At 33.1% G+C, this 13,208-nt stretch overlaps 1 protein-coding gene across 1 annotated transcript; it reads right to left on the reverse strand.

The window, feature by feature from the left end:
• Nucleotides 1-4,493: 4,493 nt before the first annotated feature.
• LOC107875999 (serine/threonine-protein kinase Nek5) lies at nucleotides 4,494-13,171 on the reverse strand. The gene is made up of 14 exons (XM_016722951.2): nucleotides 12,217-13,171; nucleotides 12,038-12,104; nucleotides 10,935-11,000; nucleotides 10,799-10,845; nucleotides 10,638-10,683; nucleotides 10,338-10,418; nucleotides 10,211-10,253; nucleotides 10,086-10,135; nucleotides 8,992-9,073; nucleotides 8,767-8,816; nucleotides 8,410-8,483; nucleotides 7,147-7,198; nucleotides 6,454-7,068; nucleotides 4,494-6,367 (listed from the first exon to the last, which is right to left on the reverse strand). The coding sequence occupies exons 1-14, from the start codon at nucleotides 12,312-12,314 to the stop codon at nucleotides 4,793-4,795; spliced, it is 2,946 nt and encodes a 981-aa protein (XP_016578437.1). The 5' UTR covers nucleotides 12,315-13,171; the 3' UTR covers nucleotides 4,494-4,792.
• Nucleotides 13,172-13,208: the final 37 nt, after the last annotated feature.

Here is a 13,208-nt window from a genome sequence, read left to right on the forward strand (position 1 = left end):
TAAATTACAATGAAGTAAAACCCCTTTATTTTGTAGGGGAAAGCTAACCTTGGAGTTTGTAACTTTTCCATAAATAGACATACACAATATATGGTAAAGTAGGCATTCACTATATATGATAAAGTAGACACTCACTATATATGGTATATTTATTACATCTATCCCATTTTAGGAGTATTTTTTCTAATTGATCAGTATAAGAAAAAATATTAATTGATTCTCCTTCCATATATTTTAGGAGTCCCATATATTTTATGAGTCTAGGTTAATATAATAAAAATAATTAAATAATAATTAAAGAATAGTGAAAAAATAGTTTTGTCTAAAGAAGAGTCTTTTAATGAATGACAAAAAGTTCAAATTACTTTTGTAAGGGTCTTCACACTTCTAATTATATATATATATATATGTGTGTATTTAGTTTTATTCATAAATTTATTTACTGCATTCTATATGCTCTTCATTTATTTAAAACTGTTTTTGATCTAACACTTTTTTTATATGCAAAAAAAGATATGTCGTCTTTAGCTTTCTCCATTAATGTTCAAGGTCCGCAAAGTAAATAATTTTCTTTCTTACTTCTTTTCTGTAGTAACTATAAGGTAATCTTTGTCTCTTGTGATGGTAAAATATTTATTTCTTTAAATTATTTTTTAGTGTCATTTTGATTATTTTTCTTAATTAGTGGGGTTAATTTTAAATTTTTGTAACTAGAGTTATCTTTTACTTAAAAAAGACATGCAAAAGAATCCTATGGGATTAGATACTAATAACCCCTTTATGTCATTCAACATTCAAGAATTTTAACGAAAATCTTTTGAATTTAAAAAGAAGGCATACAAATTGATGCTCAAGTCATGCCAGGAGGATATGTGGCAAAAATCTTCAAGAAAAAGTGAGATTTCATAGAAATTCTTTAAAACAATAAAAAATAAGAGCAATTAGAATTTTTTATATTTGTCTCAATATTTCTTGTTGTCAAGGAATTGTCTTTGGTTATTGTTAATAACTTTGTTGTTGAAATCGCCGAAGATTAGGTTAATTAATTATTTTCTTATTTTCTCAAAATATATTGATATATTTTTAATTAATACTATGTATATATTATACGTTACTGTTAACTGTTGACATTAACAAATGCATTATTCTATGATACAGGCCAACATGCTTAAATCTGCAAAAGAAGTGAGGAGTGTGGAGAAAAATCAAGAATTTAAATAATGACGTTAATAACTTCTTTCTGATGGATGTTTGAGCTATTTTTCTTTCTAATGGATGATTTATTATTGAGCTATTTAATATACATATTAAAAAAATCCCCCAACAAAAAATTAAAAATAAAATTTGAGAAGAAAAAAATAGTGAAATTTGTGTAGGGAATATGATGTTTTATTAATGCTTCATATAATATCGAGCTAAATTATATATGCTGACCCATATCATTGATTTTTATTAAGCTAATTTACAGTAGTTGTGTGCTCAATCTACTTTTGAGCATGATAAATTCACATGCTAACGTCTTCTTGCTAATTGAAAATTGAAATGATTTATCCAATTCTTCTTGCTAATTAAAAATTGAAATATTTTATCCAATCATAATTGAAGAATTATGAATAGTGTTTAAAATATGTGTAGTTTATCTAATCAAAATACAGAAAAATAATCCTTCTCCTTTAAGGATCATTTTATCGAGTTTCTTCAATATCACTTTCTCAAATGTCTATCTTTAACCAAATTTATACGAATAAAAATGATCACGTAATTATAAAAAAAAATATAGCTTATATTTTTGTTGTTATGTTGTTCATAATTAAAAGAAATTAAATCATTGATATTGATTTTCTATTTTTTAAGTTTTTGTCTCTTTATTCACATCTATTCTGTTTGAAATTTCTGAAGCGTATTATCTAATTACTTCATTTTATTCTCAAAGTTAGTTCAAATTCATTATTTGAAATTAAAATAAGGATGAACTCAAAATAACAAATTAATTCTGAAGTTCCATCTTTGAAATTATCATCTTTATTTTGTTTTGATTTTTGTACCGTATTATGTAAACTCCTTTTTTTTTGATTTTTTTTTTCTTTGGGTATTTTATTCATGTGGAATATCATTGGCTTTAAATTCTGTTAGGGTGTGCATGTGCTTCTAGCTAGAAGTCATATTTATCTATTATCTCTAAATTAGTACTTGTTGAAAGTTAAAAGTAAATAATGATATTGTAAAATAAAATTGTATAGTTAAATTTAGTTAGATTTTTTTTATGTTATTAAATATATATGTTAAAAATAGAATTGTGTATGAAAAAGTTTTCTACACATATCGTTCTTAACAATAATGAGTATGACTTTTTTTTTGAGGTTGGAATTAGTAGTTATTATTTGTGTTTATAAGTTGTTTGGATAATAAAAGATTATAATAGTGCATAAGCTTGTTCATACAATGTTGCTTTATTTTATTTATTTATGTATTTAGTTTTTTTGTAAGTTTATTATGAATTCGGATTTCATTTTATAGTTGATTGACATTAAGCTAATGTAATTGATTATTTTTTTTAAATAAAATTGCTTCGATCACTGTTTCATGTGTAATTTACTCAACATGGATGATTAAGGGTTTCGTCATATGTCTATTTTCTTTTAGTTAATAGGGAACCATGCATTTTCAATTTGCTTTATACTACTGTTAGTTTCTTCTACTGTTGTTGGAATGCTTTTAATTCTAGATTATATTAAAATCACAAATTAGTTATTAACGTAGATAAAATAGAATGGGTTGCGGACTTATTCAAGGCCCGTCATATTCGGTAAGAAAAAGAAAAGAGAGAAAAAACCCATTTGTAAGGTAGCAATCGAGTTGCGGATTAATTCAAGACTCGTCACAAAAATTTAAAAGAAAAGTAAAAATAGGATAAAAAATGGATAAGAAAATTGTTTCGAGAGTTTATCAGAGACGAATAAATGCCTTTAACGTTAGATGAGCTTTAAGCACGTTTAAAATTTTCGTCTCAATTAAGAATGCGGCGTACGTATTTTTTTTTAAGACTTTTTAAAAATAATTCGAGGATGCAATATTGCACTTCGACAAAGATCGTCTTAAAATTAATTTTTCACTAGTTTAATACAAGAGTTATAGGCAGATTTTAAATATTGAAAATGAGTGAATCTAGGCCCAAACATAATTTATCAAAATAGTTTAAGTCAAGATTAGTCAATAAAGCGACCATGCTTGAACGAAGGGATTCAAGGGGTGCCTCACACCTTCCCCTCGATCAACAGAATTCCTTACCCGGTCTTTTGTTTTCGCAGACCAGTAAAAAGAGTCATTTCCTTTTGATTAGGGATTCAAAAAGGTGATTTGAAATACCATAACTCAATTTCAAGTGGCGACTCTATAAATAAAATAATCCCTATTCAAAACCGTCACTTTAATTGAAAAAATCCTTAGACTCGAACCCTTCGGGCGAAAAAAGGGGGTGACAACAAGTACAAATATCATTATGGAATTGTAATGTATAAGAAAAAAGAATAAAAATATTATATTAATTTTGAGAAAGTGACATTTCAAAATTTTGAAAAATATGAGAGAAGAGTTGTACTTTTTGACAAAAATGTCCTTCTCATCACCGGAGGGGGAGGAAATTTGAATTAATTTTGAAAATATAATGAAGTAATTAGATCACGCATAATATTATTTATAAATTTTAAATGGAAAAGATGAAGGAACAATAGAATAAAAATTTAAATATTTAGACAATTTCAAATATTTAAATTGTAAACAATACAATCAAGAAAAACAAGAAATAAAACTTTTTTACCATTACATATTATTTTTAATCATATAAAATTTAGTTAGAGGTGCAGAAGGAAAGGGAATGGGGTTGGGTAGGTACTTAACAATCTAATAGATTTAAAATATGAATAATATAAAAAAATTATGAAACATAAAAATTTATTTTACAATTGTATGATTATTTTTCGTATAGATTTGATTAGATGTGGGGAGGGGGATTGGGGGTGGGAGGTGGAGGCGTGTGGTTGGGGTGGAGATGGAGGTAGAAGTGGAGGTGGGGTAGGGATGTGTGGGGAGTAGAATTTTTCTTTTTCATATTTTTATTAAGAAACAATATGATAATTTTTTTAAGATAATATGATTTAATATGTTTAAGAAAAACATTTCAATATGAAATGATAATTAAAAATATTACTTTAATATCATCCGCGCAGAAACAATATGATAATTTTTTTAAGATAATATGATTTAATATGTTCAAGAAAAACATTTCAATATGAAATGATAATTAAATATTACTTTAATATCATCCGCGCATCGCGCAGGTACGTATACGGGTAATATGATATATAAACATTGAGTGCAAGTATTTATCATAAATCAACCTTGGATTTGTTGATTTCACAAAATCAAGACTCCCAAGTTATTTTTTTCTGTACAAAACATGGTATAATTTGTTAGTACCAATATTTGATTATAGGTAATGGAAGTTGGGAAGGAATTATGGCATTTCTCAAGAGTTGTAATTGTGTACAACATCAAATATCCTTACACTTGCAGATCAAAGATTTATTCAAGTTTCTATTCATCTATTTACAATTACTAAAGTAAATGAATTACATACACACTAATGTGAAATAGGAAGTTAAGCACCTCTTTTAACTGCTTCTCTTCCTGAATTCAATAGGAAGTTGAACGACGAAAAAAAATGAAAAAGATGAACAAGTGAGTGAGCAACACTATAAAACAAGTACTTGCAAATACAAATCTGCATAGTGGATCATGAATTTCGTGCAGAATCTTCAAGCATCATTCCTTTCATACTCTTGGCCAACCAGATAGCTGTCTCCCTCGGTGAGACCTTGTTCTTTCCGAATGGTTTTAGAACAACAGCAAGCTCTTCTAATCTGTCTTGCTCCAGCAAGTCAGCAGATAATTCTAGTAGACCTTCAAGTGCATCTGCTCTCTGTCTAAAAGACTTGACATCCAACGTTTCCTTTATTGTCCTTTCCTCCTCTGCAGCCGGTTCTGGAGAACCTAATCGTTGTACTGAAGAAGTAGGACTGCTGTGGTTTCTTACATCAATCTTCTTATTATGGACACCATCAAGGATATTGGATTTAAGAATCACTGGTCCAGGAGAAGTAGCAGCACTTGGAGCCCCCACAGCACCTACACTGTCATTAACAACTTCATCCCTTACCACATTTATCAATTTCCCAACGTCAACATTTCTCTCCACTGTGTCCATCACAGGCTGCTCACTACCCACTCGGAAACTACTATGTCGTATGACATGTATGACGTCATCAGAAGCTGGTGTAAGCTGAGATGGAGCTGTTTTTGGAGCAATTCCCTTCTCTGACAATAGATTATTTAGAGCAGGTGACAAAGTAGGGAGTGAAGGAGTAGTACTTTCAGTGGGAGTGCACAAGAGCTCCATTGTAATAAACTTGTCATCATCATCGGATTTTGAAGTGATGTCTGAGTGTGGCAGACTAGTTTGGCTAAATGAAGCGGGAGGAGCAATGGGAGAGGCAATTTCTGTTGTTGAGGATAACTTCACCATAAACTTATCGTCCCCTGATGATGTTGAAGTGGGGTCTGATAGAGGCAAATGATCAGTCATAACATCAAGTCTGCAAGTTGTAGACTGATCTTCAAAGACCGCCATTTCCTTGGAGCAAGGGAGGGCACTGCCAGTGGCCACAGTTGAATTTGATTTCTCATTGCAAGCACCAACATCCACAATGTGCTGCTCGTCATACTTTCTGATGGAGCTTGGCTCAGAATTCTTATTATCATGGGTTTCCTCTATACTAAAAGCAATCTCCGAGTGAGACGAGTTAGTGGTTGACCAGGAGGGCCTTGATCTTGTGGTTTCAGTCTCAGTAGCTCTTTCATGACCTTGGAGCATCTGCTCTGTCAAATTTATAAAAGGAGTTGTTGCATCGTCACAAAGTTCAAATCCTTGAATTGATACAGAAGAAGAAGCAGAAACGCTACTTTCTGCTTGTGTTTCTTTTGAAGCTCCAAATGAAACTCTTCGAGAATGTTGTACACAATTCTTTGTAGCATGTGTATGGCAGCCATCAGGAGTAGAATCAGGAACCCTTTCAAGACATGGAGAATTGTCACTGTGACCAGACTTAACATTATTGTTAGGAGTATTTGAGGCATCATGCTCCTCTTGCTTCATCCTTCTGGGGAATGATGGTCGTCTAGTAAAGTTAGGAGGTGTTCGCAATCTTGGCTTTGCAGGAAATCCATCTTCAGCAACATACTTTGAAGGACCAGACGAGGGGATACCCTCACGTCTAGGTTTAGTCCTGGGACTGGACTCTATGACAGGCATCTGCAAGGAAAGTCGCACTAAAAATTACACATACAAACCAATATGAAAATACTACTGGAGATAAGATGTTTAGATAGCTAATTTACCTGATGCTTCAAAGCATGCATTCCGTGATTCCTTGAAGCCTTTGTTGATCCGGGAGATGGAATCTCTGCATCGGGTTTAGAAGGAGCAACTGAACTTGGTTTTGGGACCTTTGGTAATGCTTCAATGTTAGCTTTCTGTGCACCAACCTTCGCTCGGTTGCCTCTCATTGGGGAACTATGCTCTCTCATTTTTTCTTCTTTCACAGCCAACATAATATTTTTTATTGCTCTAGGTCGCTTAGCTTCTGCGTCACATTTCCTCTCGTCATCAATAATGTTCTTAGATTCAAAGTCATCTGTGTCTTCAGGAAAGGTATCATCTTCATGATTTTCGTCAAAGGAATGAAGTTGCCTAAAGTCAATATCATCATCAACAAATGCAACATCTACATCAGTGCCCCTATAATCCCTGCTTTGGATGTTTTTCTCCTTTGACTTCAAACTATCTTTATCACTACAAGAACTGGTACTACTTTGGCTTTCTGCCATATGCTTTCTTGAGTCGCGGCCAGTACTGAGAGGTTTTTCGGGATAGCTTGCAACATGAGTAATAAAGGATGGTCGGTATTGCTCAAGATATGGACGCAAATATGGGTGCTTCAGGATCTCGGAAGCCTGGAAAGGTTGTTGTCAAATGACTGAATTATTAATCTGACACAAAAGTAGAGTGAGAACAAGTCTTGGTAAGCTTACACTAGGACGATGCTCAGGATTCTTTCTTAGCATGCCTTTAATAAGTGTTTTCCTGTGAAAAACAATATATAACAGAAGAAAAGCGTATGAATATCAAGACTGGGACTGAGATAATTGATAATTGAAACAACTGCTTAAGAAGATCATCTGTGGATTGACGTAGTGTCACACATAAGCTTTTTATCCAATAATTACTTTTATATGGGTTATTATATGTTTATGAATAATCAACCACCAACTGAAATTAAATCAGATTGCTTGCTTTTGCTACAAAAATCCAATAAAAGAAGAAGGAATAGCACGAAGTCAAAACTCAAAAAGCCAACAAGGAGTTTGATTTGTCTTTCAATTGAAACATGGAACATGGTAAACAGAAACTCCACAATTTACCCTGTCATCCAAACTGGAAGGGAACGAGGACTTAACATGCTTCGGTAAGAGACGAAAAGCCATAAGTTTTGGAAATTCACTGCCACGATAACTGAAGTAACTGAAGTAGACACGACAACAAAAACATACCCAGTGTAATCAGACAAGTGGGGTCTGGGGAGGTTAGGACGCACGCTGACCTTAAGGTAGGGGTAGAGAGGCTGTTTCCAAAGTAGACGCTAATTGGACGAATACATTTGGATTGAATACATTCACTATTGGGAGTAAAGAACATCATCCTAGAGAATATACTAAACTTACATTCTGTCCCAAGTGTAACAGGAGAAAGTCAAAACAAGAACACTGAGAAAAATTGAATTAAAGGTGAAAGGTTGTAATACTCCACCAAAAACTTGATGATTGAAAAAGTATACACAATCTGATATTCCTCTGTATTATAGTTATTTATTTTATTTTATTTTTATAACTTTTTTCTATATAATAGGACTATATAGGCCATAGTGATTAAATTTGATACCATCATAAACCAATCGTAAAAAAAAATCGTAGGAAAAAGAAGATAGAATACTGCAGACCATTAACAGTAAATAAAACAATATAACAAGATAATTGTCTCTCGAGCCATGACTAGACGGCGGGTATCCACAGGAAAATAACCAAAACTACCCAAGAGAGTATTGCAAACCTAAAATAAGTAAATAAATAACAGTATCCACTCTCTGACAGCTTAGAGGGCCCTTTTGTTTAATTATATCAGATTTGCAAATATTTTAAATGATTCTCTTGACTTACAATAATAAGGATCAAGACTAACAAAATCTTAGCCAAAACGTAAATTATGCTTGCAGTGATACGAACAAATGCCAGACTTACAAGGATGGAGAATAACAAGATGGAAGAGGCCCAATAGATGATCTGTTAATCTTGCTTATCAACCCCGCCATGTCCTGAATTGTGATAAAATACCACTTTCAGCCCAATCAAAACTTAAAAGGAAGACAGATACAAGGAAAAATGCATGGACGCGATTTCCACTCATTTGCTTCAATAAGAAAAATACACCATATTGCGAGTGTTTTCCCGTCTCTAAAACATGCAGTCCCACTAGTATTTGTGGTCCACGTGTGAAATTATCCAAATAACAAATGGGTTAGCTCAATTTCTTTCTAATTAAAGACCCCAGGATTTGCCATGATAATAGAAGAAATAGAGATGAGAAGAAAATCTTACAAATGCTTTAAATGCAGGTCGATAAGCAGCCATTTCATACATACAGCAGCCTGGTGAAGAAATGATTGCTCATAACGTCAGATGACATATAGATGTCGGTATCTTCCCACAAAATTGCAAATAAATGCGCATGTGGTACTTCAATGTGACACCATTGTCAAATAGCATTGCTTGATGTTAATGCACCACTTTGATGGAGAATACAAGGTAAAGAAAGCTGCATACCTAGGGACCAAATATCTGACTTGAAACCATAAGGAATATCTGCGAGAAGTTCCGGGCACATGTAATTGGGCGTTCCAACTACCTGGAATATTTAATGAGACGATATCAGCATCCTAAATAATCCCTTTCATGCTTAGTTATGCTATTACTACTTCATTTTGATCAGGTATTGCATGACTACTTCTTGTAAATGAATTTCATTTTTCTTTTCATGTTTTATCCTTTATTTGAACTTGGGGTGGGGGTCGACTTGCATCCTTCGTTTGCTTTCTCTTTTCAGTGCAAAAATGTTTAAAACAAACTTCCAAATCTTTTTTAGGCATTTGCATGCAATGTTGCTCGGACTCTTCAAAAATGTCAGATGGGTGCGCATTGGATACTTCGAAAGTAATGCATTTGGAGAATCCGAACGGGTGTAGCAACAATTTTGGAGAGCCCGAGCAACATATTCCAGGACTACACCACTGACAATGTCCTATATCATCGTCAAGCTCATATCTTCCTCCAAAAAATAATACTGACAATGTCCTAATATTTTTAATATTGCTTTATCACCGGAACCACTCCTGAATGTACCCTAAAGCAAGTACCAAATTCCCTTTTCGGGATCTAAAAAGTCAAATTGGAATTTTAAGCTTCCAAGATATGGACAAGACTTGAGTCAAGACAAACCAAAAGTTGGTCAAAAGTTGGTGTAGTATTGTGTCTGTAGGTTAGCAACAACAACATAACCAGTATATTCCCACCAAGTGTGGAGCAACAACATATATATAATTATATATAATATGTCAACGCTTACGTTTGTGCCTGTTTTTATTTTAGATCACTAACTAACTAATATTTATACTGAAAATAATTAGCTAAAAGTAGCTATCACCTAAATATCTATTCAACCTTCAATGTCATATTATAAACAATTGAGAATGTCACCCCATCAGGTTTCTGTACTTTGCTACAAGTGCAAACTAAAGTGAGCATCCCTATCAGAAACTCCAATAATTTCCATACCAGGTTAGTGCAAATTTTTGCACTTCATAGGACAGTACATCAAAATTAGACAGCAATTTAAAAGGCCGTATGTATCAGACACATACAGAAGAAGCCAAGTCATCTGCCTTCAATGTTTTTGCAAGCCCAAAATCCCCTGCAACAAAAAGTATTGTCAAAATCAGAATCGCATTCATCTCAATTTCAGTGAAAAACACCTGCATGAACTTACCAAGGCGAACATCTTGTTCCTTGGTTAGAAAGATATTTGAGCACTGCCAGAACAATCGTAAAATTACCTTAGAAAATTAAGAGAGAACAGTACACACAAACATATTAACAAATATTAAATTACATACTTTAAGGTCACGGTGCAGCACATAATTTGAATGCAGATATTCTACCGCCAGCAGTAGTTGAGTGAACCACTTCAGAAGTTTCTGCAAACATTTACTTGAATGGTCAACAAACAAAAATAACGAGTAATTGAAGTTTATAGATAAATCATAGAGTACCACCTAAGAAGTGAACAATTCGACTTGTAAGTTGACTAATTTCTAATTGCTATAAACCCTTTTGGCCATGCCCATGATCTACAATCTAAAAATAGAACAAACATGTCTCAATCTAATAATAAGCCTAATAATCTATCAACATACCTCTTCTGGAAAATATTGTCCATTTGCTTTCTTCATCAGTTCAGCCCTATAAAAAAATGTTTCATTAAAGGCGGAAACAAAGACTTAACCCTTGTTTAGCAGTTAAAGCAATAATAATAGAAAATTAAATCAACATGACTTCAGTTGTTTAAGAAACTTACATATCGCCACCTTCGCAGTAGCCAGTAACAATGCAAACATAGCAACCCTGCATTACGATTAACACAAAGAGCAAAATAGTTACAATCAGCACAGAGAAGAGTAAGTCCACAGTGGCCAAAACTTCACGCCTTTCACCTTCTCTACCCATGCTTCCTTGAACTCAACAATAAATGGGTGTTGAATCCGTGCAATCAACGCCATCTGCACAACAAAATTTGGATAATGTTCATGAAAAAATCTTAAGTATCGATTCATTTTGTGCAACTAGCATCATGCTCAGAGAAAAGCCATACTTCCCCAAACACTAAGACGCAAAATGAAGTCACTATCAGATAAAAAAATATTCATGCAATTGACAAACATGTAATGTATCTTGAAAAGATTTCAGAATCTTGATATGGATTAGAGCAAAGTATTCTTTGTGAAGTTCCCCTTATATTTCCAAGAACAAAATGAATTTCCAATCAAGAATCTCTATAGACTGATATCAGTTACAATTAACGGGCTGTCATAGCAAGAGAAGATTTGAAGAAAATCAGAATCTGGGACATCTAGCGATTCTATGGTTCTCAAATAACCTCCTTAAGCATTCAATGAATAGTCAGTTAAATCCCACAAGTGGGGTCCGGGAAGCATAGTGTTTCCGATGGACCCTCTGCTTAAGCAAAAGCATTACGAAACAGTTTGATAAAATGACACAACAGGAGTTAAAACTAACACAAAATACTAAAGAACACATGAAAAAGCATACTAAAAAAGAACAAACTTAGAATGAAATCAAAGGAAAAAACCCAGAAGTGGAAGTCAAACTCAAAAATAGCTAATCATATGCACATTTAAAAATTTGGGAAAGAAGGACATTACACTCAACAGATTAAGCTAAAAGAATCTTTCCTTCTTTGAGTAAGAAACCCCTCTGACTCCTTATTTAGTAAATTCAAATCGAAACAAAAGGACAAAAGGTTAAATCCTTATTACAACAAACACACACCCAGTATAATCCCACAAATGGGGACCGAGGAGGGTAAAGTATACGCACAACCTACCCCAACCTCTTTTCTAATAGAAAGAAGGTAAAATCCTTGCAACAACATATCCAGTGTAATCCCACATGTGGGGCCAGTGTGATCCCACAAGTGGGGACTGGGAGAATAGAGTGTACGCATACCTAACCCTAACTCAAAGAGATAAGAGGTAAAGGTAAAATCCTTAACCAATTAAAAGGAACAAAAATGTACCTCTTGATGAGCAGATCTCCTACATCTCTCTGTCTGTCTAGCCAAACGAATCTTCTTTAACACATACCTATCAATTCCATAAAACCCATAAACAAATTTTTTACAAAACCAAATCACTCTAAAGAGAAATTCAAAACAAGCTCAAATTCAGATAGGGAAAAAAATATTATGCTTTTTACTTCTTTCTCTCCTGCTTATGATGTACTAGAATTGCTGCACCAAATGCTCCACGACCAATCTGTTCCATGATCTCATACTGATCCATTCTTGACTCCATTGCACTAATTTTTGTTCAACAAGAATTCATTCAATTACTGCACATTTTTGGATCTTCTGCTACCCCATTTGCAGATAAATTGCCATACCGACAAAAAATTTACACAGAAATATTACTTCTTTATCAAAGAAGGTAAGGATTTAGACCAATAGCCATTTAGGTACTCAAGAAATGACATTTAAACAGCAAAGATTGAGTCTTTATCCAATATTGGTAAGATTTGAATCAAAAATGGCCTTTTGGGTACTCAAGAAATGACAATTAAACAGTAAAAATTGATTCTTTATACAATATTGGTAAGATTGAAACCAAAAGGTACTCAAGAAATGAGAATTTAAACCACAAAAATTGGGTGTTTATCAAATAATGGTGAGATTGCAATAAAAAATGGCCTTATGGATACTCAAAAATGACATTCAAACAGCAAAAATTGAGTCTTTATAAACCAAAATGGCCTTTTGGGTACTCAAGAAATGAGAATTTAACAGCAAAAATTGAGTCGTTATCCAATAATGTTGAGATTGGAATCGAAATGGCTTTTTGGGTACCCAAGAAATGATATAAAAATTGAGTCTTTATCAAATAATTGGTAAGATTGGAATAAAAAATAGCCTTTTAAGTACTTGAAAAGGGGAATGTAAGGACCTTTTTAGGTGCAAAGTCAAAAAAGAAGAAGAAAAAAGAAAGTGGAAAGCCTGATTTTTACTACTGCTATAAAATTAGTAGTACGTTTGTCTTTGTTTTTCTGGTTTGTTCTTGAAGAGGCTGATCTGAAAAAACAGTTGTCACATTTCTCTAACTCTTGAAAAGCATGTGTGGAGTGCAACATCCATTAATTAATTAACACAATAATGGTCCTTATTATTAATGTTGAAAGATGTGGTTTTATTATCC

This window comes from Capsicum annuum, chromosome 1, assembly GCF_002878395.1.
Source record: "Capsicum annuum cultivar UCD-10X-F1 chromosome 1, UCD10Xv1.1, whole genome shotgun sequence".
Lineage (NCBI taxonomy): Eukaryota > Viridiplantae > Streptophyta > Magnoliopsida > Solanales > Solanaceae > Capsicum > Capsicum annuum.

What these genes read in the sequence shown, in the direction of transcription:
- LOC107875999 (XM_016722951.2), bottom strand. Translation starts at nt 12,314, where the DNA reads ATGGAGTCAAGAATGGATCAGTATGAGATCATGGAACAGATTGGTCGT. An exon ending in CAGATGACTTGGCTTCTTCT is followed by an intron (nt 9,074 to 10,085) that starts GTATGTGTCTGA and finishes TAAATATTCCAG; the next exon opens with GTAGTTGGAACGCCCAATTA. An exon ending in GACCTGCATTTAAAGCATTT is followed by an intron (nt 8,484 to 8,766) that starts GTAAGATTTTCT and finishes ATCACAATTCAG; the next exon opens with GACATGGCGGGGTTGATAAG.